The 23,486-nt window shown below is 42.9% G+C and overlaps 1 protein-coding gene across 1 annotated transcript in view; it reads left to right on the top strand.

Moving 5' to 3' along the window:
- The window catches only part of PATJ (PATJ crumbs cell polarity complex component), a 157,126-nt gene that overhangs the window by 129,371 nt on the left and 4,269 nt on the right, over positions 1 to 23,486 (top strand). Inside the window, exons 34-43 of the mRNA XM_085306074.1 lie at positions 5,552 to 5,635; positions 7,766 to 7,959; positions 9,796 to 9,943; positions 11,154 to 11,240; positions 14,044 to 14,161; positions 15,672 to 15,712; positions 15,992 to 16,114; positions 17,261 to 17,365; positions 20,875 to 20,978; positions 22,681 to 22,804. Coding sequence (XP_085162200.1) covers positions 5,552 to 5,635; positions 7,766 to 7,959; positions 9,796 to 9,943; positions 11,154 to 11,240; positions 14,044 to 14,161; positions 15,672 to 15,712; positions 15,992 to 16,114; positions 17,261 to 17,365; positions 20,875 to 20,978; positions 22,681 to 22,804 — 1,128 coding nt within the window. The remainder of the gene's footprint in view (positions 1 to 5,551; positions 5,636 to 7,765; positions 7,960 to 9,795; positions 9,944 to 11,153; positions 11,241 to 14,043; positions 14,162 to 15,671; positions 15,713 to 15,991; positions 16,115 to 17,260; positions 17,366 to 20,874; positions 20,979 to 22,680; positions 22,805 to 23,486) is intronic.

Here is a 23,486-nt window from a genome sequence, read left to right as displayed (position 1 = left end):
GTTTTGTTTTTGCCTATTGATTCCCACATTAAATCCACACACGCTTTGGAAAACATAGTCTGGGATCTTCAAACAACTCGTGTCCATCTGAGTGCCTTAACTAGTCTGGCTCTGTGCCACTGGTTCCTGTGCTCCTTGTTGAGTAGCGATTCACGTTTCTCCTGTGAAGTGCCTTTGATCCTATCAAAATAACGGCTGGCTCTCACGGACTGGCAGGGCAGAGGTGCCTGGAAGACTGTAATAGCACAGTGAAGATAAACATCAAAACACAGTTAATATTAGTTCAACTAAAGGAAATAGGCTGTCGTGAATGATCTACATTAAGTAACATTCAGTGCAAGAAGCCTCTTCATCAGAATTCGGACCTCTTTTCTTGTCAAATTCAGTCAACACCAGATATGAGGGGATTTCTCTGCTTCAGTTCCTCTTCCATACTCTTCCACCTTTCTAGCGACCATAGAACTTTGTCAAAGTAGCCATGATGTTTGAAATTTTAACCTCTGTATGTTGCATCTTTTTACTCCTTCACTCTCCCAGCATTTACAAGTAGCTCAGTAGCCTGGTTACTGATTTTCAGTGGGAAAGGGAACCTGCTATGAAAGCTGCTACTTGGCCTGAAGAACGGCTGCACAGAAGAAAAGAAACATTACAGAGACTCATTCTGATGCTATAAACTTGCAGCAAATGTGTGAGCAGTCCTAGCCCATAGCCAGCCAACTTTTGAGCCTTTCTCACCACTGTTTATGACTCTACAGGTTTAAGGTTCACTCAATCAGTAGTTTTCCTGAATAGGAAGCTGACTTTGCCACCTTTCTCCCCAAGGCTCAATCAAGACAATGCCGTGCCTGCCTTGCCTGAGGTCTCTACCCTAGCACTTCTTGACATTTAAGGTATAAAGATTAAGCTGTCGCTGGTAACTGAATTTAAGTCTTAATCGGAGCATTTCTGTTTGTGCACTCTGCTGATGGGTGAGTTGATATCCTCACTCTGTTGGGTCTCTGAAGTTGTTATAAATCAAGAAGGAGAACTATTCACAGTTGGGGACCTCTGAGACCAGATTCCCTAGAGTTCAGGGCTATTCCCATAGTGCAGATAAACAGAATTGCTATGTAGACTATGCTTTGCACGTTTTGCAAGTTGTGTTTCCTGTAAGTACAATGTTGGATGGGGTGCTAATTTTTGTAGGATTATCTTGCACTTTCTGTGAAGTAGTCATTTACTCTATGCTTCAAGATGTCAATCAAGAGACTCAATGAACTCTTCTACTTCTCTGCACTTGTCTTTCTACCAGTGCATTTTTCCCATCAGCCAAGAACCTCTTTAATCAGAATGAGTATGAGAATTGTCACTTGGGTGCCTTTCCTTTATTCAGCAGGACTATGTAACAACTGTGGTATTTTGTTGGTAAAGCAATAGCAATAACAATTGTTTATAGCTGTGCCATGGCTAGAACCTGAATCTTAAAAAAATACATTCTAATGTACCGTACTGCAGGTTTGAGAAATGTATGGTCCATTCATAGATTTGACACACATTATATATCAACCAGGTATATTATTGCCATGTTTTGGAACTATTCTGGCTTAGAGATGATTTTTTAGCTATATAATATGTATAGTAACAGTATGTTCAGCTTCATTTCATTGAACTACAGATCCTTTGTTTTTGTTAGCCTTCAATATAAGCATTGTCCAGCCCAGAACAGAACCCCCAACAGTAGTGGACAACTTCCCTTCTACTTTGCCTTCTAACAGGTTTTATGGTTGGATAGTTCAGGTATACACCTGCCACTGTAGAGCCGTCTGTTCTCCTGTGGAATTCTGTATTTGCAAAATAGGAGAAAGAATTGCCTTTACTCCACTGTAACAGCTTTATTTGGGAGAGTCATGGGTTTCTGAAGTTATTGATGCGCCTCCAGTAGACAGACCATCCAAAATACAACTGCAAGCATACACATTGCAAGAAGAGCATTTTTAGACATTTCTGTTCCTTGTTTTTGCCAGAATTCTCCAGGTATTCCGTGATGTATTTTTGATTGTCTTTAAAATTCTTCTGCCTCTTCCAGTTCAATAGAAATGTTCTGCAGAAATCAGAAACAGCCTGTTTAGTGTGGAGTCGGTGCTCTCTATATGATCTGGCTTGTATTCTGCATCCTTCCATCACATCCGAGAAATGTTAAATTTTGCCTTAATTCCTAATTTGTACAATGTTCTCAGACTAAGGAAGCATTTTTTGTCAAAATATATAAAGATTAAAGCTCCATTTTTTTGACTGTATGTGTCAACCCTCTGAAATATATGCTTTTAGCAGCTAGATATCTTTCTTTAATAACCCTCTTGATATGATGAGAGTGTTTTTACTCCCCCTTCTGTATTAACAGTTTCTGTGTGCCAAGCTATATCATGCACAGCCATAATCTGTGCGAAACTGAGAGAAGACTGGGTAGAATAGGAGTGAGAATCTTTCCATAGACATTGTCAAGTTCATAACCTCTCATTGGGCATCAGCATCTTTTCCGCCTTCTCTTTTTTATCGGTTGATTTATTTTGAACTATTTAGGACTTGACTTCTAGAGATGCTGAGCACACAACTCAGTTTTGAAGTCCATCAGTAGGAACTCCAGGTGACCAGTAACCAAAACTCATGCTTTAAGTATGTGCTCTGTATATGTCATAGTGGCTTGTTTCTTTTGCTGTGGGACTCTAGTGAAGGCTGTGTATTCGTTGTCAAAAGCAATGATACCTTAAGCTTCTACTGGACAACCTCCTACATTTTATTTTTGTTGTGTAATGTTTTGTCAAAGACTGTTTCCTTGGTAGTGTGCATTTTCGTTTAGTAAGAGTAGATCCTAGTTTGTTTTCTCAGACCCAAAGATGTCTGTTATATCTTAAAACCCTGATATGTTAGTAGAGTCATTACAGAGTGATGCTCAGTTGTTAGATGGTTAGAGTATTACATTGGATATCTTTATTGTGTGTTCAAAATTCTTTAAATGRTGATACATTTAAAATGTTTGACTAATAGTATCAGTAGTTTCTTAATGGCTCATCATGGATAATCAAAACAAGTCAGGCTTTATCTAGATTACATTAGATTCAATGGGAAAATATTATTTCTGAATTAAATATGCTTTGAGCTGATACCTATACCAGAAGTATAGGTGGAAAGATGTCTATGTATAATGCTTTACAAGCTATGGAAGGTGAGTTTTTCATCTTTATGCTGATGATCTATTTAAAAATCTTTAGTGTACATCATGGACACAGTGCTTCATTATGTTTTTAATCTATTTCGTAAGACTGATTCAACTGCACTAGTTTAAAAAAAACTAGTTAAGAAAAACAGTATTTTGGCAGGTCAGTTAGATGCTTCCTTCTTCAGAGTAAGCACAGATATAGCAGGAATGTTTCTTCTCGTGCCACATGTATTTTTAGAGGCTGCTCTGGCTCATAGCACCAGCAGGAACCCCACTGTAATACTGAATTGTTGCCTTTTCAATTAGATGATGCAGATTATTCAAACTGATAACATTTAATAGTTCCTGAAGCTAAGCTTTAGGTATGTGTGGTTTTACATGTATTACTGGTACATGCTGCTAGCTCTGGTATGTTGACTGTTTTTAAAGCAACCACAAATGGAAAACAAACTTCAGGGAATATAACTGAAGGTTCCTTGCTCTGAGGTTAGGAAATAATCCTAATTTGACCATTGTGTGTACATACCCAGTCTGCTGTTACATGGCCATGTGCAATTTTGCTAGTGAGCCTCTTGTTCAGCCAGTACCCTGGCATATCCAGTTGAATGATGCTCTCTGAATAAGCTGGTTAATATTTTGTATTATCTCACTGGCCATTTGTAAATGCCTGCCTTTGTAAAGCATTCAAAAAGGTAAAAATGAAACATGCTATCAAAGCCCTAAAACAAAGTCTGTAACTCAGCTTTTTCTCAAAGCTATCCATGATCAGCCTCGGATGAAAAAATACGTATCATTGTCACCCTATTGGCTTTCACCCAGCCAGAAGTCTCTTGTGTTGACTAGTGTTCGGYGATCGCTTTTAAAGCAGAGGTAACGAAACAAGAATAAGCAGAGAGAGAYCTAAGAGACGTAGCTGAGAAGTTCAGCTATGCTGCCGAAGTGGACGTGACTGCATAGCGCAGTTCCAGTGGCAAACGCGGCTTCAGTTATTTCTACAAAACCCTGCGGTCACCTTTTGTTTTAATCAAACAATTCTTTTGATTTTTCTTAATTCCCTTGGTACACAGCTCTCAGTACTTTGCCCTCATTTCTGCAGATTGAAATCTTTTTCCCCCGTCTCGGGTGCGTGTGTGGGCCGTAATCCCTTTGCTATTCACATCCTTCAGGCTTTTTTTCGGTGACTGGTGTGTGTGTCTCAGAGCCCCGGCTTGCGAGAGCGGTGCCGTGCGTCAGCAGCGGGGGAGCGGGTGCGGGTGCAAGTGTGCGTCGTTAAACAAGGTGCAGCGGGAATGAAAGCAAATACCGCTCGCGTGGTGGCTTCGGCACGGCGTGCGCTCGAGGGCGGCTGGGTTTGTGTCTGTTCGGCGTCGGCCGCGTGCRCTGGTGAGGTGTCGTAGGGCGACGTGGAGGGTATTAGCTTTGCGGCGAGAGATGCGGCATCGAACGGCGCGTCGTTCCCCGCCAGCAGCGCTCCTGCTGCGCCYGGGCGAAGGCCGCGCACGCGGGCGAGAGCGTTTGCATGGGTTACGTTTGCCTGAGAATGGGTTATCTGATACCTGCATACCCAGCTGGAAAATCCCGGCGCATCGTTATCCAGAGCCTTTTGCGGCTCTCGGTGAAACCTGGTGTCCTCTGAGGCTCGCTCTTTGGTGCCGGCATTGAAGAGAAAAACGAATTCCCGGCGCTGGGAAAGCGCTGCTCGTTGCCCGAGCCGCAGCTGAAGCGCCGCGGCAGGACGTTCACCTATTTGTGTCGGGGGGAAGAAAACCCCGAACAAAACCAAACCAGGTCAGTGCCSAGGGAAAGCACCAGCGAGAGAACAGCGCGTTCTTTGTAAGGCTTTTTCTTTGGGGACAGCTATTGCTGGCAATAAGATTAAATCGCTGCAACCTTCCCTGAAGCTACATCTGCCACTGCCTACATTTTCCAACCTCAGTAATAAACTAACGTTTGCTATTGTTCGTTTCTTCTGGATTTCATTTCTTACAGATTTAACCAGCGCTGTTTACCACAAGGCATTCGGTTCTTGCTTAAAGCAGAGGTCTCTGCCAAGTCCCTAAAAATGTTCATAGCTCTAAAGAATCTGGTTTTAAATAATATCATAAAAAGTGGATGGTATTAATGGAATAGTTCACACTGAGTTCAGGTGTTGCTGATGCCAAGGTATAAAAATGATAGAAGTGTAAAAAGACGTTCTGGGCAAGACTACCTYGAAGCGGCAAACAAAACGCTTCTACCCTTGTCCTGAGCTATCCGGGCTCTGGCCGCGGCGCTCGTTTTCTTAGCCCAGCACGCGAGCCCGGCGCGGCCGCGGCGCTTGCGGCGAGAGCTGACGCGGCCGCYGTGTTCCCGCAGGACGCCATCGTCATCCACGAGGTCTACGAGGAAGGGGCAGCCGCGAGGGACGGCAGGCTTTGGGCTGGGGACCAAATTCTCGAGGTAAGCGAGTTAYGAAGCGTCTCTGTGCGTACACGGGTGCTTTGTGTTTCTTGTAGATGCTCGTGTTTGCTACAAAATAGGTTTCTTGTGAGGAAAACAGTGKTTTTTTAGTAGGAGCTGTGCTATCAACAAATTGATATTTTCTCATATGTTCCTCTAAGCTGAAGACACAGATGGAGGCTATATTAAATTTAAATGTCCAGGCAGTGGGTGAGTTAGGGTTCGGCTCTTGTGCCCAGCAGCTCRGTGTYGCTCGTCCGCTTAAGCTCTCGCGGAGCGGCTGGCGCGGCAGCGGGAGCCTCCGCGCCCCGGCGCCGACGGACCGCGGGCCGGGGCCGCCCGGCCGCCGCTCGGCCGTCCCGGCCCCTCGTGCCTAATCGAGCTGTCACAGCGAACGCGTGAAATCGTTTCTGCAAAGAAACGCCCGGGCTTTTTTTTCCCCCGGAGGCGAGCGTGGAAGCGTAGAGCGGCAAGGGTTAAGGAGGAAAGGTTGGTTTGGAGTTGGAGCGCTGGGCAGGCGGTGGGGGAGCTGCGCAGCTGTTTGCAGAGCCTCGCTGTCGGATCAGGACAAATTCCCAGCGTGGCCATTAAGGCTTTCGTGTATAGGGTTAGAAAAATAGCGAGGGGCACTTGGGGAGTTGTCCTTACAGCTCTTGCACAGAAAATATTTTTTTTTTCAGCGTTAAAGCTGTGTGCTGTTTTCATTTTATAAATAACTGTGTATTAGCAGAGCATGATAATTAGCCAGGTGATAAAAATGGAGAAGGTTAATTAATTCTTTGCTGACCATACARAAAAGTGCTTATGTTTGTGTGCTGTAATAATGTTGTTATTTCAGCTTTTAAAAGCTGTACTAATGAAGCAAGAAGACAACTCTGAGTTAGTTTCAGATTAGTATGATAAAGCACACGTAGTTGTCTGAGTAGGAGAAAAAATAGTGATGCAGTATATAAACAAATATGTACAAAATAAATATGTACAAAATAATATAATTACTATAAATAGGATTTAATTATCCTAATCTAGAATTGTTTGTTTATAACTCTGCATTGCTAAAAAACAGAGAACTATATTCATTGCCTAACTTCTTAGGTTATATAAGTAGGTTAACATTATGTTGTTATTCAGACACAGTTTGTACTGCTTCCTAACAAGTCTTTAAACATATTTAGGAATTGTTAWTTTTTGATATCGACAAAGGATATTTTTGCCAGCAGATAAATATCTTAAAGGGCATCCATATATCAGCTTGCCCAAAGCGGGAGGCTGAACTTCAAGTTACAACAGTTTTGTAGCTCTCCACCGTTCAATCAGAACTTTGTGTTCTATCTGATAATCCTGAAATGCTACAGCATTTTCAGGTTGTTGTAAGGGAAGTGTAATTGAGTGCTCCAGGAGTGGTCTGGTGTGCCATCTATTGGAACAAAGCAAAATAACCAGTACGTACGTCCTGTCTAGCCTTTGCCAGGGCCATTTGCTATCGGTTCTGGTTCCCTGTGGCTTTGCCTTGGCGCATTATGAATCTGGGGGAGAAGGAATCCGAACACTGATACCTGTAAAGATCCAGGAAAAAAGAGAGCAATCCAGAAAGTTGAAAGGAGCACATCGCACCGTATAATTCTAAGAATGAAGTGTYGTTCGAGATGGTTGTTTGGGTTTAAATGTGAACAGAGTTAGTTTGTCTCTGCCGGCTTTCCCAGAGGCAAGAAGGAGCAGTAGCAGCCCGTCGCAGGTGGCCCGGGGCACAGCTTTCTGGCAGGAGCAGCAAAGGCAGAGCTAGGGTACAAACAACATTTCTGCTCAGCATGCGGTAACAGATGTCAGGCATTGCAGCAATGCTCACGTTTGAGCTTCTCCAGCATTTAAAAAGAGGAAAAGAGCACCCACAGAACTTCTAAGCCAAAATGTTTGGATTATTGTGATTTAAACTAGGCAGTGGCATAAGGTATTGAACTATTATTCAAGAGGAAATTCAGGAGCTCATCCCTCTGGAAATCAGAGCACTAAATTAGAGTGCCAAGGCACATCAACTTGACAAATCTGTCCTGTCACACAAGGATGGGATGTGAGTATGGTGATGAAAAGATCATTCATATATGTCATTTGGAAAGAAAACACTGATTATTTCAGGTGAATGGGATCGATCTGCGGAATGCCAACCACGAAGAAGCTATCACTGCACTGAGGCAAACGCCGCAGAAGGTACAGTTAGTTGTCTACAGGGATGAAGCTCATTACAAAGACGAAGAAAACCTGGAGATTTTCCACATAGATATACAAAAGAAGACAGGCCGAGGGCTAGGCCTCAGCATAGCTGGAAAACGGTAAGAATTTCTCTTCAATCAGACTGCCCTTCAAATGAGAAGTATGTTCCTATTTGTCATATGAACAGCTGTAGCTATTAAACAGAATGTGAAATAGAGGAAAAACTCCACAAGCAACAATTTGGGATTTAAATATCTTCAAGGATGTCGTGGGGTTTTGATTCTGAGTTCTCTATCAGAAGAACAGAATACCTATATAATAAAAACTGCCGTTTCCCTTGGAAATACCACATTTTGCCTTGCAGAGAGGGAGTCTTGCTTTGAGCAGTACGGCCAAGGGAGTGCAGGCAGAGCTGGGAGCTGACGGTTCTGCTGGATTAATCCTACCTCTGTCTGAGTGTTAGAAAGTCCTAACCATGGCTTCTCTGATTTCAAAATAGAAAAAAGACTTCCTATTTCCAGCTGCCACGATATACCTTTGTAAGTGAATTTGTTAGATCTAGATCCTACTCTGTTTCAAAGTGACCACTTTCAGTGGAGGACAGGAGGCTGATGAAAAGGTTAGACGCGAATCCTGAAAGATCCCTGAGTGACCGTGGAGCTCTAGGGACAGTAGTTCTGGGAGCACTGAGCAGCATCAGAGATAGTGCGGTAGCTAGCAACTGCTTAATAAAATGTGACTTCTTACTGATGTATTTCTAAACCATTGCTATTAAGTCACTTGAACTAGAGCACTGATAGATTAAGTCTTTCCTTGCTAGAAGAGATTCACATGACACAAGCGAGCACTCTTTCAGTCCTGGTGCGTGAGAATCACCTGGCTGCTCTTCTGTATTGCCAAAAAAAATTTTACTTTCTCAATTACAAATCATCATGTCATTATCCTGACTGCGTATGGTCAGTAAAGGTTCCACAGCCGTTTTTTGACAAGAGTGGCGATGTTTAACCCAGGTGTTGTGAGCAGATTGCAGGCTGGATAATTAATTTGGCTTATGTAAATTACCCTGCAGATGGTTATCGCGGCCTCCAGCCCTCCTGCTATTGCTTCTGTGCAAAACTTTCTGTACTGCTGCTAAAAGCTTCGGTTGTGGTTGCCACCTTGTGAAGCAAATTAAATGATACCCCTGTATAATTCRGTTTGCGAAGTGCTGTGTCCTTTAGAGTGAGGGATACCAAATGCCCCCTCTTTGCATGATGTTCTCCATCGGCTCACGTCGTACTGAGCCCCARGCTGGGGCCGGGCATGGAGGGCTGCTGCGACGGCTAGGAAAGGAAGCCCCTGCAAGGAAGCTGAAGCTAATAAATCTGCTTATTCCCCTCTTCCGCTTGGCCAGCCACCTTCCTGCTCCTGCAAGCCTCACTGCCTGCTGCAGAGGGAGAGCCACAAAGCTGGGTTTTCTGCTGCATAACTCGTGTGCAAACTATAAAAGTCTTTTCTGCAGACTTCTCTCTGCTTTCCTTTTTGGGCGGGAGGGGGCCCTCCAAGCTGCTAGAGAAAAAAAATGAGCTGAACCATTAGGGAGAATAATAATAATAAAAAAATCTAGAGCTGCATAATTCATATCAGGCACACCAGGAGATAGTTTAACACTATCTTATACTGATCCATGGTGGTTTGTTCATACAGGTGCTATTTTTCAGGAGTGTTTATGGATCATGCAGTCAGAACTAGCAATTCAAAGGAAAAGGTAGCATTAAAAATAGTAAAACATGCCTTGATTTTAAAACTGGCAGAATTTTTACACTCAAATGCTTGAATGGGATGTATAACTCGTTCTTCCCCTGCTCTTTTTTTTTTTTTTTTTTTTTGAATGTCTCTTTTTCCAAAGTAATCTAAATTGGTCTCTCAAAGAATATTGGATTGTGTAATTAGCCATATGCTTCTTGCATTGTCAGAAATGGAAGTGGAGTGTTTATCTCTGACATTGTTAAAGGAGGAGCTGCAGACCTAGATGGAAGATTAATTCAAGGAGATCAGATTCTGTCTGTTAATGGAGAGGATATGAGAAATGCCTCACAAGAGACTGTTGCCACTATACTTAAGGTGAGTACATAATACATCTTAAGATATTGAATTGCAGTTACTGACATAGTGCAAGGTAATTATCCTGAAGTGCTATTTACACGTAGACAGGACAACTCAGAGTGATTACCCAGATAGAAATTTGATCTGAAATGACTTTGGAAGATTCACTTAAAATCACTTCTCTGTATATTTAGAAGTGGGGATAATAAAAAGTGAGAAAACAAAGACACATGCAGTATTTAGACATTTATTTGAAAAAAAGCAGCCATATATTTCATGCATTAGAAAAATATTATGAAACCTGAGAGACATACAGATCAGAATGGTGCTTATATGAAGTGCCTTTGGCTTTGCTGTACCAACCTACAAGTACAAAATTGCTTCTTAAAACCCTTTCTGCACAGCTTTTTGTCCTGCAGGAGTGGTTTTGGACTTGGAAGCGCTCAGGCCTGAGAGAATTTGCCCTTTTCCGTTAGAAAGCGCGTGGCTGCCGCTGCGTGTAAGCTGCAGGAGAGGGCCTGGGCTGGCCGGGCTGCGCGTGCCCGGGGCTGGCTCTCCCCTAGGACACCCGGGCTTGACATCCCACAGTAAGGGTGAAACGAAGAGTCGGGTGCAGCTGCTGACCGATTTCTACTCCAGACTGCGTCTGGAGACGAGGACTGTTTACGCTGCCATCACCACCAGTGTTTCTACATACGATTTCTCTTTTTCTTGAAGAGTAGGACTATTTTTTTCCTTACTTTTTGTGTTCAGGGACAACACTTGGCCCAAAATTTACCTATTTGAAAATCTCAAGTTGGTTATATGAGAGTGTATTTCTAAGTTGAATCCATAAGTTCAGATTCACCCTCTTCTGCAGTGTTTTGAAATGTTTTTCAAGAGTATTGTTTGTGGCAAGCTTTTTGTTGTAGAGTGTTTTTTTGGTGAATAATTGACCAGCTATGGTGCAAKCTAAGAACTGCTCTTCCAGTAGAAAGATTCATGCTGGCTTCAGGAGGTATGATACGATAAACTTAAACCCAGGGACAGATATTTTTATATTGTCTAAATAAAAACATTGAAGCCRTGAGAATTCAGTTCCATGTGGTTTCTTCAGAGTTGTCGCTCTGAAAGTAAACGTGATTCTGTCCGGGAGAGCGTGACGCATTGTATGTCTCCTTAAACGCTGTATGCTGTAGTTTGTTCTCTTTCGATTTTTTTTTGGTTTTGTTTTGTTTTTTTTCCCAAGTGTGCCCAAGGCCTAGTGCATCTTGAGCTGGGGAGATTGCGAGCTGGATCATGGCTCTCGTCACGGAAAACATCCCAGACCAGTCAGGTTAGTGACAGATTTCATAGCTGTAAAAGAAGCTGTGGAGGGCAAGGCACAGGGACAGCACRCAGGAGCGACTCAGTCCTGCCGTAGGCATCTACAGCCAAGGATGCGGAGCAGTCGCAATAATTTTCTTCTCCTGTGTTGAACCGTKAAGTGTTTAAAGTTAAGTGTCGTGCAGAAATGCTAAGTAGAAGAATCTGTTAACGAATCCCCTTTTCAAGGAGCCTATTCCTGAGACACACCACAAATATTTAATATCTCTTTCTCGAATGATGATGTGCAGAAATTTTTTAGACCTGCAAAATGCTGAATGTATGTTCTGCAGCTGTTTTGCCAATCAAAATAYGTTAATTAAACTGAACTGTATCTTTGCCTGTCTTACGACAGAACCACAAGAGCTGCTTTGCTCTCAAAGAAAACACAGAGCAATTTCCTGCTTCGCTTGTTTTTTACCTGAAGCGAGGACAGTGATTCATTTTTCATCAGTACAGGGCTTTTCCCCTCTCCCTCCCACCACTAGCTGAGACATTGATATCATTAGTATTAAAATCTGGGTACTGCAAGGGAGAGAGGCAAGATCACTGAGAAAGCTGGAGATTTTTAATGAGTTTTCCKTCTGGAAATTGCCTGCTTTGCCATGATATTTAGGCTGCTGATGTCCCAGAGAGAGACAAGCTGTGGTTCACAGCCGTGCTRTTGCACGGAGTGTTTCGCTGCCTCTCTGCACATAGCCAGCTGTTGGGGACTTGGGGGTGGACAGTTCCCACGCACGTCTCTTTCCCAGGCGCYGCTTTGCAATGATAGCCAAGCAAGCCTCACCACCAGGATCCAGCCCAGCCTCCACAAGTGCTAAAACTGTGCCATTTAGGAAAAGGAGACGAGGAGCCATAGGAAGCTTAGGAATGTAAGTTAAAGCAGGAATGTTTTTAAGGAAAAAAAAGCAATCTTAGTTGTGAGGTCATTAAGAGGGGAGGTTTGCCTTGATGTCATGCATGCAGAACCTGAAAAGACTGCCAAAACTGTAGTTGTATGGGATGTTTTCATAACTTTATAAACGACGGCAGCAATCCAGTCCAGTGTCCGTGAGGATGAGGTGTCGGTAAGGGCTAAGGAACCCATATCCATCTGGGAGCAGCTGTGCTAAGCTCAACTTCAGAAGAACTACGTATCTTTGGAGAAACATCTGCACTGCATGCAGCAGGCAAGAAAAATGAAACAAAAGAAGGAAAGGATAATGACTGCATTAAGGAAGGACCATAGTTTTGATTATTACTTTTTGGTCACAGCTAACCTATGCAACAGCAACAGAGTCAGAAAGTGATGGATAAAAATTATCCATCCAATTTTACAATGTAGGACTAAAAACCCATCTGAAAGAGAAGCAAAATGCTGCAGTATCTAACATGATTCTATGTAGAAAATCAGTCTAAAAACTGAGAACTTCATCCCCCTTTCTTTGTAGCATAGGAGGCTTTTGCGGGAAACTGGTAATTTCTTAATTTCTTTCAATATAAGTCTTAATGGCTGTTCTTAATGCAGAGTCACTTGAGAGCCTGCATCTTACTGAAAAATAAACTCAGGCTTCAAAGTGACTTGCTGATTTTAAAAAACAAATAAATGCTTCTCAGCAAAACAGTTCCAACTGTTATAAAAACCTTGGCAGATAATACGGCAAATCAGTCYGAATGATGTGCACCACTGCGAGTGGCGCTTTAGAAGCTGCTGGCCAAGCGCATCCAGAACTTTTGTCCTCCCTTGGCTTTTTTTGTGTCCRTTGCATGGCTGTAGCTGTAGAATTACAAACTTTGTGCTGCAGGACAGCGACTCCTTTCACACGTGTGGCAAACTGTGTTAACTGACCCGTGAATTGGCGACTGAACATGGAAATTGGGCTCTGCCTGCTGTTTGCCACCGGCAGCTGTGCGCTGGTCACGTAGAAGTGCTGCCAGAGCTTTCGATTCGCCGCCTGGTACAGCTGGAGGCAGGAAGCTCTGCCCTGTGCTGAGCGGTGTGGACCAGCTCGTTGCTCTGTATAAGGCAGCTTAGCTGCAGAAGTCTGGCCCTCAGCGAAATCTCTGGTTCAGATGCACTTCCTAAACTGGTACCGATGTTTCCTCTGAGGGGAGACCCTGAAGATAAAGCCAGAGATGGAGGTAGGGGGAAGCAGTGCTGGAAATGAGAGGCCAGGAGCAGGTTTCTCTGGAGCCTTCCCTTTTGCGGGTTGCAATACCAGCCTGTTCCTCTGCACGGGGCTGTTACTCAGACAGTCACAGCAGGTCCTTGGTCAAAGGCGAGGAGCAGGGTGGACCACAGCAAAACCAGCAAAGCCTCTGGATCGCTACCCGGTGACGGGACGGCCCTTCGCATTCGGTGCGCGAGCGGAGCCGCGAGCCCGTCCCGTCAGGGCCCCGAGACGCGCTCGCCGCGCGGCGCGGCGCATCGTGGCGAAGCCGTCGGCGAGCTGCAGCCGCCCCTGGCTCCGCGGGAGGCTGCGAACGGGCTCGGGGGCGGTCGGTCCGACATCGCGTGGCCTCTGGGTCGGGGCTGAGCCTCRGGTATATACGTAAAGGAGTGAAATGCACCTTTTAGTACTGCAAGCAAAACTATACCTGTGCCCACAGCAGAGGGACAGGTTCTGGTAGGTTCCTCTTCAAAAATGAAGTTGGAGGGGTTTCCGCTTGCATGCCTGGCGCGGTATTTCTGGTCCGGTGGGCTGAGAGCATGCTTGGGCCTTTATGTTGCAAGGACTGTTTTAAAGTTACCACTTGGGTTTGACTCAGAGTTTCTGATTTATTTTTACCTGCAGGTGAGCCARCAGAGCGTCCACAGTCACTTCCGTCCTGCGCTTGCTCCGGTCATCTCTACCTTGCAGAATTTTGTCAGCACAAAGAGATCTTCAGCAGATGTCTCTCACAGGAACTCAGGTATAACAGGTTGGAGACAGCCTGTATCACCTAGACAGCTGTCAGAAAAGTTTCTTGTTACCTGCAGTGTTGCTTTATTTTTGTGCTGGTTTAAAAGTAAAATTTAATACTTCTATCTGGTTTTCCCAATCAGCCTCCCAGAAAATACACTGCTGATATTTTAAGACCCTGGACACTTTCCAGCAGATTACATTATTTTTATTTATACTAGTAGAGAAATGGTCTCTCTATTTGAAATGTAAAATTCCTGCACCCTGCTATTCCCAGGCATCCATGCTGGAGGCTTAGAACAAGCAGGATGCTCTCTGATGTCAGAAACAGTTTTCTCAGTGGGTAAAGCTGCCACCACTATGTTTTTACCCTGTTGAATGTATAAAATAGCATTTTGTAATGAAAAAGTTGCAAGCCCAGTTTGCACTTAGCAGATTTAGCCAGTGCTAAATCTACCGCCTACAGCAGGTTGGGGAGGGCCCRCACATTTGTGTGCTCCCGCCTGTGTCAGAAAGTCGTAACCTTATTTGCTCATGGGCAGAAGCAGATGACATTTCTTGCGGCCGTTTGCAYGCACGGAAGATGATGTGTGGCAGGTTGAGCAGCCTCCTTTGAGCCGGTTGGAAGGGCCTTGTAGCACTAACAGCACAYGGCTGCGTAGGCTGATTCTCGCTTCGCGCTGGTTTGGCTTTCCGCTGTCTCTGGCYGCACCTCCACAATCCTGCCTGGTGTATTCACAACAGTATCTAYACAAGGACGTGTGTGTGGCAGGGAGAAATACTGACACGTGTTGGTAAGAGCTGTTGACTCATGAAAAARGCTAATTCTATCTGCCTTCTAAAGGGTTCTTAAAATAATTTTAATTAAAGCTGCTAGAATTAGGGATTATTGTAGCAGAGCCCAAGACCTAACACACCATCAACTTGTAGGCTATTGAGTCCCGGTTCAGATGATTCCTTTGAAGTGTCCCAGTCTTTTTTTTTTCACCTTTTCTTTTTCTTTTTTTAATGTTGTGAGTACTTTTAAATGTCCTGTGGCTAGATATATGCCAGCCAGACTTCCTGGCTGTCTGTTATTTACTAATACAGCAGAAATTAGAACAGGAAATCAGTGGAACCTCAGCAGTCTCAGACCAGAAGTGCSCTAGCCTTTGTGGTAAGGACACCGTGATTTATGAATAATAARCTAATTTTTAATTGAGTGAAGTGCACAATAGGGCTTTTCTTTAGGCCGGCAGAGTGCTGCTATTCAGTAGATATAGTGAGCAAGGGCTCTGCTACAACGGGCGTCACAGTGGCATCCGCCAGACAGAGCCATTACAGCTGTATTCATCTCCCGGTGAAACACAAATCCCGTCCCCCTCACGTGAGCAGCGCTGCCCRATTTGGCACGGGGAGGCTTTGCTCCTGCTTGGTGATAACTCTGACTAAGCAGCAAGGGACCATCGTCACCTGACAGTGTTATCTCTTAATTATATTATCTCTTAATTACAGAAACTAATTGTTTGTTTCTTTATTAGGAGGAGCAGATATGGGCCCAAGGACTGTGGAGATAACAAGGGTCAGTGTGTTTTTTTCTGTCAACTTAAAAAGCTGTCACCTTAACTGAAGTTGTTAGTTTTGTCATGTTTCTCAGAGTAAAATCACAATATTACTTTTGTTTGCAATATGTTGTTGAATGTATGCCTGTATAAYGGGGCCTGTGTATGTGAGGGTGTGTGCATATGTCAGACCTGCCTATTTGCCTCTTCCATAAACCAAGAGGATCAGGTGTTGCTGCATCCTGAACATTGACCTCTACAAGTTGCTACAATTGCAAATGTTTTCTGTTTTGCTTTAGGGACCAAATGATGCACTTGGTATCAGTATAGCAGGAGGGAAGGGAAGTCCATTAGGAGATATTCCCATCTTCATTGCTATGATTCAAGCCAGTGGCGTGGCTGCACGTACCCAAAGACTCAGAGTGAGTAGAAGGGTCCCCTGAGTACTTTCTGCTGCGTCTACTGTGTTTCCTCTGGCAAAGGAGCCTCAAACACTCCTGTGTATGATTGCTACCTTGATAGTTGCCCCTCAGGCTACTCTTTCTTTAAAAACAAACAGAGAAAAAAAGCCCTTCTTCTCCCTTTTTGATTATGTTGCATCCCAGGATAATTGCAGTGGTTGCCCACATGGAAAAGTAATGTTATGATATAGAATGTAAATGCATTTACGGCAATCTTCTAACATATTTGAGCAGCAAGGAACAAGGCAGAAGCTCTGCAGTGCCTCTACCCAGACTGGGGGAGAGGAGGAGCAGGCTCAGGGGCTGCAGCTGGGCATCACTTAGAGCTCAGACAAAGCAGATACTACTTGTTTGGTCCTAAGGCCTTTATGAAGAAATGCCAAAATAAAACAGACCRTAATAATATCAAGCCACAAGAAAAGGGGAATCGTTTTACATGCAGGGTAACATGGACATGTTCCTTGACAGATAGCTGGATTTCCAGGAATGACTGTGGTGAATATTTCCATAGTTCCGGAGAAAGTTTCAGGGAATCTTTATTATTTAAAGGAATTATTATGCAGATACATAGGAAAACTCTGTCTCCAATTGTACCATGACATTCATTAGCAAATGCCACTACTCTCGTGCAGTGCCTTTAATGGAATTGCACAGAGCGTTACGTGCCAGGGCAGAATCGGTTTCACATAAAAGAAAAAAAAATCGTAATGATAATTAGATTAATATCAAAAGTGCCTGCTTTCCTATACTGCGTTCAGCATGTGCATACATGATCTATAAGAATACAAACTTGTATGCACACATGGATTCAAATAAATCCTCTGAATGGAAAAACAACAGGCAAGATCTCTCTCCCTTGCTTGCAAATGGAAGAAGTAAAATGCAAGCCACTTTTGTTTCCCTGAGTGCGCTGTTACATTTAAAAAATCCACATCGTCCTCGCCCTTAAGAATGGTAAATGATCACTAGCAATGCAGACTTCTGACAAAAGGGATCCTGGAAAAGAGAAGCATGACTGTGCTGTGCCAAGTTCACGAGGAATTTTAAGCATTCTTAATTTTAATTTTCCCTAATGCTGGTAATTTTCCATTACTGTTGTACTTTCAGGTTGGAGATCGGATTGTCAGTATTAATGGGCAACCTTTGGATGGGCTGTCTCATGCAGATGCTGTTAATCTACTAAAGAATGCTTATGGGAGCATTATCCTGCAGGTATGGTGATAAATTGAACATGCAGCTGCATGAGGGTAGATAAATGGCATTCAGGGAAAAAAAAAATCCTAAGCATCACTGGCACAAGGCATCACAGAATTGCAGGGTGCTTGCTGATGGGAATTACACAGAATGAAAGCAAGAAATAATTTTCATTCAAAAATTCTTTATTGCCACCCATACAGGCTGTGAGCATGATTATATAAAAGCATAACAAAAGGAACAAAATAACTTGTTGCTACACATCATAAATCAACAAGCTTCCAAGTTTTTTTTTTTTTTTAATTTGAAGTTACCTAGGAACAAGAAATTACTTGTGTGTTTATGTGTATGTGCATGCTACTAGACTGTGAGCAAACTGTCCACAATGGTAATTCCCTTGTTCTTGAAAGGCATAGAAGAAAGAAATGCACACTGCATTTAGTGTAAATGATAGCATCATAATTAAGATGGTGCCATCTAGAATTGATTATTCTATAGGTAATGAATAACAACACTTGAGAGAAAAAAAAGTGTTATTGCTGCCACATTTATATTGCTAGCTAAAAGCAAGACATGTTTTGCCACTTTGGCTCTAATTGCTGCTTACCAGTATATTCATCTTTAGTTTATTTTTATGTTTACACAAAGAAATGGGAAAAATACTTGCCAGAGAGAATTAAATATACTACTACCACTCATTTGCAGAATTATTGTAACAATTAGAAAACAAGCTTAAGACATGCCGCTAAAATCTACTCTAATTTTCTTTATCGTCACAGCATATTGGATTTGAACGCGTCTTGAGACATTGTTGTAAGCTTCTTACTTTGCGTTGCAAAATGAATACAACTATTAAAAATGCCGAAAAGAAATAGAATGATAACAAACTTAGTTTTAGACTTGCTTATTCTTTGCTTTGTCTGTCCATGAACTGCTGACCTGGTAAGTGATGAGCCAGTTCCAGAGCAGATGGCGTATTTGTGTACTTCCATTGAAGTCAAAGGAACTACACAGTTAGGCAGCAGCTGAGGATTTTCTGTTAAATTATAGTTATCATATTGTTACTAACATTGAGTAATTTCACTTTTCATGTCAACAGTATTCCCTGAATAGAAAATGAAAGCTTGCTGCAGAACCCAAAATTGCTAATCTTGAAAGCTGTAATACAGAATATTGTACGTCACCGTGTATTTAAAAATATTCCTGATGAAGCACCCTGTCAGTTGTTCGCTTGCACAAACAAAGAGCTTGTTCTAGAAATGTCTCTGGTTTGTCAGTTGAGGGGTTTTCTTCCACTTTTTTGCTGCGCAGCTTAAAACGTGCTTAATACTTTTTACAGATGACACAGGTTTATTCTGCTAGAATACAGTCTGTTTTTCCGTATTAAAAACCTGTTATGTGAGGCTGGGAGGTTATATTTTAATGCCGCTGGGGAGTAGTGTGGAAGCCCCGCTGTACGCGTGCTGATGCGGTTCCCTTACGTGCTAACCACAGGTACTTCTCAATCACTGGATTGCTTTTTTATTAAAACAATATAAGTGGAATAATCCTATCAGCGTGATAATCATGACTGATGTGTCATTAGGTAATTCTATTTATTATCAGGTTAGACCACTTCATGGCAAACTGCTTTGAAAGGTCAGATAATTGTGTTCAGTGGCGTGGAAAGGTTTATTATCAGTACGGCCTGGGAAGGATGGTWAAGGAGTTTGCAAATGCTGTTTGCAAATGGGAGATTAGGGTCTCAGGGGAACAATCATCCCTTCCGGCTGTTTTGATGCTTTGGTTTAATTTAATTTCTTTTCTGCAGGTGTAGTAATGAGATAAGGGGAAGCTTTTTTACAAGGTTATTGAACTCTGATACATTCTTAGTGCCAGCTGAAGATTTTTGAATATAGATTTATTCTGCCCTCATTTTATTTAGCAGCAAAATAYGGGAAATACTGGCACTCTTTTCCTCCACTGAAATGGGAAAGAAACTTGATGGCACCTTTTCTGTCTGAGCTGGGGCAGCCGTCTTGTGTGCCGGAGCCCTCAGTAAGGACACCCAGGAACCCGAGTCCTGGGATGTGAGATTTGCAGGAAAACTGATTTTTTCCCCCTTTTTCTTGAAAAATGCCATAAACCTTCTTGTCTCTAATTGATTAAAAAGGAGAAAATATTGTGGAAGAATTGTGAGCATATTTTTAAAATGGGTTATTTATATAATGGATTTTTTATTTGATTTTGAAAAGCTATGTTTCCCTTAAGCCATGTTCACAGCAGGGAGTGGAAAAGTGCCCATTAACTTTGATAGAATAAGGCCATAGATAGCTAGAGTAACTTTGAAAATACAGCTACCAAYATTGGGTATTTGTCACTGTCTCTGGCCCAGACTCTTGTGCTGTACTTTAAGCATCAAGCGCAGCACAATATCTCATCACAAGGAGATGGACTTAGGGAATTATTGCTACACATAGTTGTTATGAAATTTATGTCCTTTCGGCTGTGAATACTTAGAAGAATCCAACACCCTTCATGGTGGTTTCCTCAAATTTTTCCAGAAAAAGAAAAGAATAGAAAATGAGCATGCAGTGAAAGCTTAACAGCAGCAAGAATCTAGAGCAGCCATTGAGCCTTTGTCTKTAACGAACCCATCGGGCCTACATACTGCGAGATCCTTCCGTAGGAGGCTAAACCCCTGTGGATAGCGAAACCCAGACCTCAGTGTTGAAGGAACCCCTTTCTCAGAACCTCATTATTCACTAGCTCTCTTGGTAACTAACTTACAAAACATTCACAGGATTGTTTCAAAAAGCTTGTGCAAGTTTGCTGCCTCATTACCCATGAAAATGTCATTAACTATATGAATTATTTGGTGATGGTAATTCAGGATGATGTCAGAATAATACAGCGGCCAGGCTGGGGAAGCTGAAGAAATCGAGTCTGTTGCCTGTAGTGGTTGTGATGGGATTGCAGGAGAAATGGCAGAAAAATTGAAACAAAGGATTAATTTTTTCCCTGCTCAGCAAACAAGCTATATCAGAGATTATGTAAGGAGGAGCGGAGGGGCTGGAGGAGCGGAAATGAAGCCCTTCGTCTCCTCGCTTCCAGCTAATCTGCACTGAGGGCGTTCGGGGCTTTTGCCTCATGGGCCAAACTGTCCAAAAGACTCTTGGGACCTTTGTCAAAGGCTGAGGTGCTTTGTGTGAGAGACCTTTACTTTGATGCCCCGTGTCAATCCTTGGCACCACCTGTTTACTCCAAGATGCACCGTTCTCCTTGGCAAAGCAACCTCTTTCTGCTCATCTTCCACAGACTGATTCCCTCTGTCCTGCGTGCGGCAGTCGTGTTAATGCAATAGAAAACCTCAGAGCAAAGTTAGCATTAGTAGGAAATTTAAGAGAGTAGGACTTAGATTTGACATTTGATTGAAACGCATCAATATGTGGTTTTCCTAGTGGACTGGCTACCTTCTACATAATTAGCACAGATGTCTTTGATAGGAGGTGACCATGCACAGTACTTCATTGCGTGCTCTTGTTTAGGTTGTGGCTGATACGAACATCAGTGCCATTGCTACCCAGCTGGAGAGCATGTCTGCGGGATGCAACCTTAACTCTTCATCGGAGCATCCTTGTGAAGATCCTGAGTAAGTCTGAGCTTTGTCTGTTAGCTGAGATGCATTTCTGTGCCTCGTGCAAAGGAAAAGCCTAGGGTGGCGAAGGAGGTCTCTTCCCATTGCTTCTCTCTCTTGCCTAACTTTCTATCACCTTTAAAATGGTAACGGTTACCTTCTCTGAGCTGATTTTGGACTTATGTCCATCTTCACCTGGTAATGGAAACTGCTTGAGTAAATAAGCACAAAATGTGTTTCCAAGCACCTGTTCTTGATCCCCCCTCCCCCTCCCCCCCAAAAAAACCTCACCTGCCCGCTTTTCTCGTGTTTCCTGACATGCTGGGTCTGCCCTTGTCTGTTGGCTTCCTTGCCTGAAACGAGTTATGATCACAGCTGGCAGACTGAGATGAGAGCTATTCAAAAAACTGGTACCAGAGATAGATCTTTCAAAATAATGTCCAAGAACCCTCTTTCTTTATCTTTTGAATATGTTTAGCTATACAGTAATAATACAACTGCTTAATAAATTTTCTACATAGCGTACTTTTTTTAATGTGGTGATAGAAATTAGAGATCTAGCCCTCCCATGGCCATGCAACATCCTCCATCATGTTTTTTAGCACAATTTACAGCATTCTTCTTAGCATGTTGAAATTCATTTGATCTTCATTTTGGTTCATTTGCATTACTATGTTCTTGATTTTAGTGCGTTGATCCATTATATTTATTTTAAGAAGCTGAGGTGCAAGTTGCTGCCCTGTCTCCGGGGTTTTGAGTACAAAAGTTAAGCTATTTATGCTGCATTCACTAGTCTTATGATATGAGATACTGTTTTTATTGCTGCTCTGAAAGGAGAATTGCTTACTTCACAAAAGGATTTGTATTCTCTTTTTCTATCAAAATAGTCAGGAAATCTAAATTTAAAAATATGACACTGAGTTAGATAGACATATGGCTTCGTTCTTCCATAAAGAAATGGATAGTTATTATTCATCATAGACTGTGCCTTGTTTAGAAGAAAGATGCCAAACAGCTTTTGTCCAGACTAATGCTTTCTAAATATGTAGAAACAAGTTATTAAAATCTGAGATAAAATTTGAGTGGTCTCAGTTCCACCTAAAATCTTCCCCTTCTTAATGTAGACAGTAGAAGCCCCTGAAGAGCAATTGAGGGCCCAGGTAAGGCACTGAGCAAGTTGCTCTCTGGAGCTAGCACTGACAACACAAGGCACAGGGACATACATGGAATTTAGCTCGTTTGCAAATAGCTGGAAGAGCCTGCAGTATCACTCAGATTGTAAACACGGGTGTCCCGGTTGCATCTTGTCCATTTGGCTCTTTCCTCCAAAATCATAGAATAAAATTACGCTGCTAGGGAGTTGTTGCAGTTCCTGCTTAACCATACTGGAGGCGACATCTGGACCAGTGAGAGAGCAAACCCGCTTAAATATGTGCTGCAGCTGTAAGCTAGAGGAGTCTCACTCCTGCATCGCAGATGAAGTGCGCTTGTTGTGCTCTTTAAAGTAAGTATTTTCAAAGCGAGGAGCTGAAGTGCATGGAGCAGCTTTTGAGCTCAGGGCGGCACAGTACTGTGTCTCAGCACAGGGACAGAGTCGTGGTTTGTGGTTGTATGAAAAGCTTCGCCATAGATAAATGTCTCTTTTAAGTGTTCCTTCTACAGAAAGTCCCAAGAGACAGACRTTGTTCTTCTAAGTTGATATTTATTGTGTTTTCAGAGCACCTCAACCTAAGATTATTACTTTGGAGAAAGGCTCTGATGGACTGGGATTTAGTATTGTAGGGGGGTATGGAAGTCCCCATGGAGACCTGCCCATTTATGTCAAGACTATATTTGCCAAGGTATCTTTTTTTGTTTTCTCCCTTTCTCTGTATTATCTTTAAAACTAAACGTAAGATTTAGCCTGGGTAATATATATCTCGTCCAAAGCAAAAGATACWTGTGTGGTACGTATACACTGGGGTCAGTAACTGGACCCAGAACTCACGACTGGCTTCTCAGAGGAAAAGTTTATATTTCACATTACTGATGGCAGCAAGATCCTTCATCTCAGCAATATTGCTCTGTGTACTTGGGAAGCATCTCTTTATTCGTTAAAATATTTATAAGGTAATTTTATATCTGGAATTCTTGAAGTGCTTTACAGAGGTATCATTTTTTTCCCTTGTACTTAGGAGGAGACGGTTGCAGAGATGATGTATCTTYGTAGCTAAACTTCAGCTGCAAAAGCAGGAATGAAAATTGTGCTCAGATAGTCATCTCAGTGAGAAGACACTGAAAGGGGGAAAAAATGCTCTAGCTTGCGGCTTGGTGGTGAATTGGCTCCCACAGCAATATTGRCTTTAGTTACTCTCACTTGCTTCCAGCTTCTCTCTCGTGCCTCTCCATGAGTGCTCCGCTCCCCCGGCTGTGCCGGTTGTCACGACCCGTCCATTTCCCTTCCCTTCGCTCCCCAGTGCCCCCCAAAGCCTCCTGGAAAAGCCCCGGGGCGACGGCGTGCGGCCGCGGCAGGAGTGAGCGCGG

This window comes from Rhea americana, unplaced genomic scaffold (assembly GCF_003343005.1).
Source record: "Rhea americana isolate MKP2758 unplaced genomic scaffold, rheAme1 scaffold_230, whole genome shotgun sequence".
Classification (NCBI taxonomy): domain Eukaryota; kingdom Metazoa; phylum Chordata; class Aves; order Rheiformes; family Rheidae; genus Rhea; species Rhea americana.
Note: the sequence above shows the minus strand (reverse complement) of the source record. Positions and strands in the feature narration are given on the sequence as shown.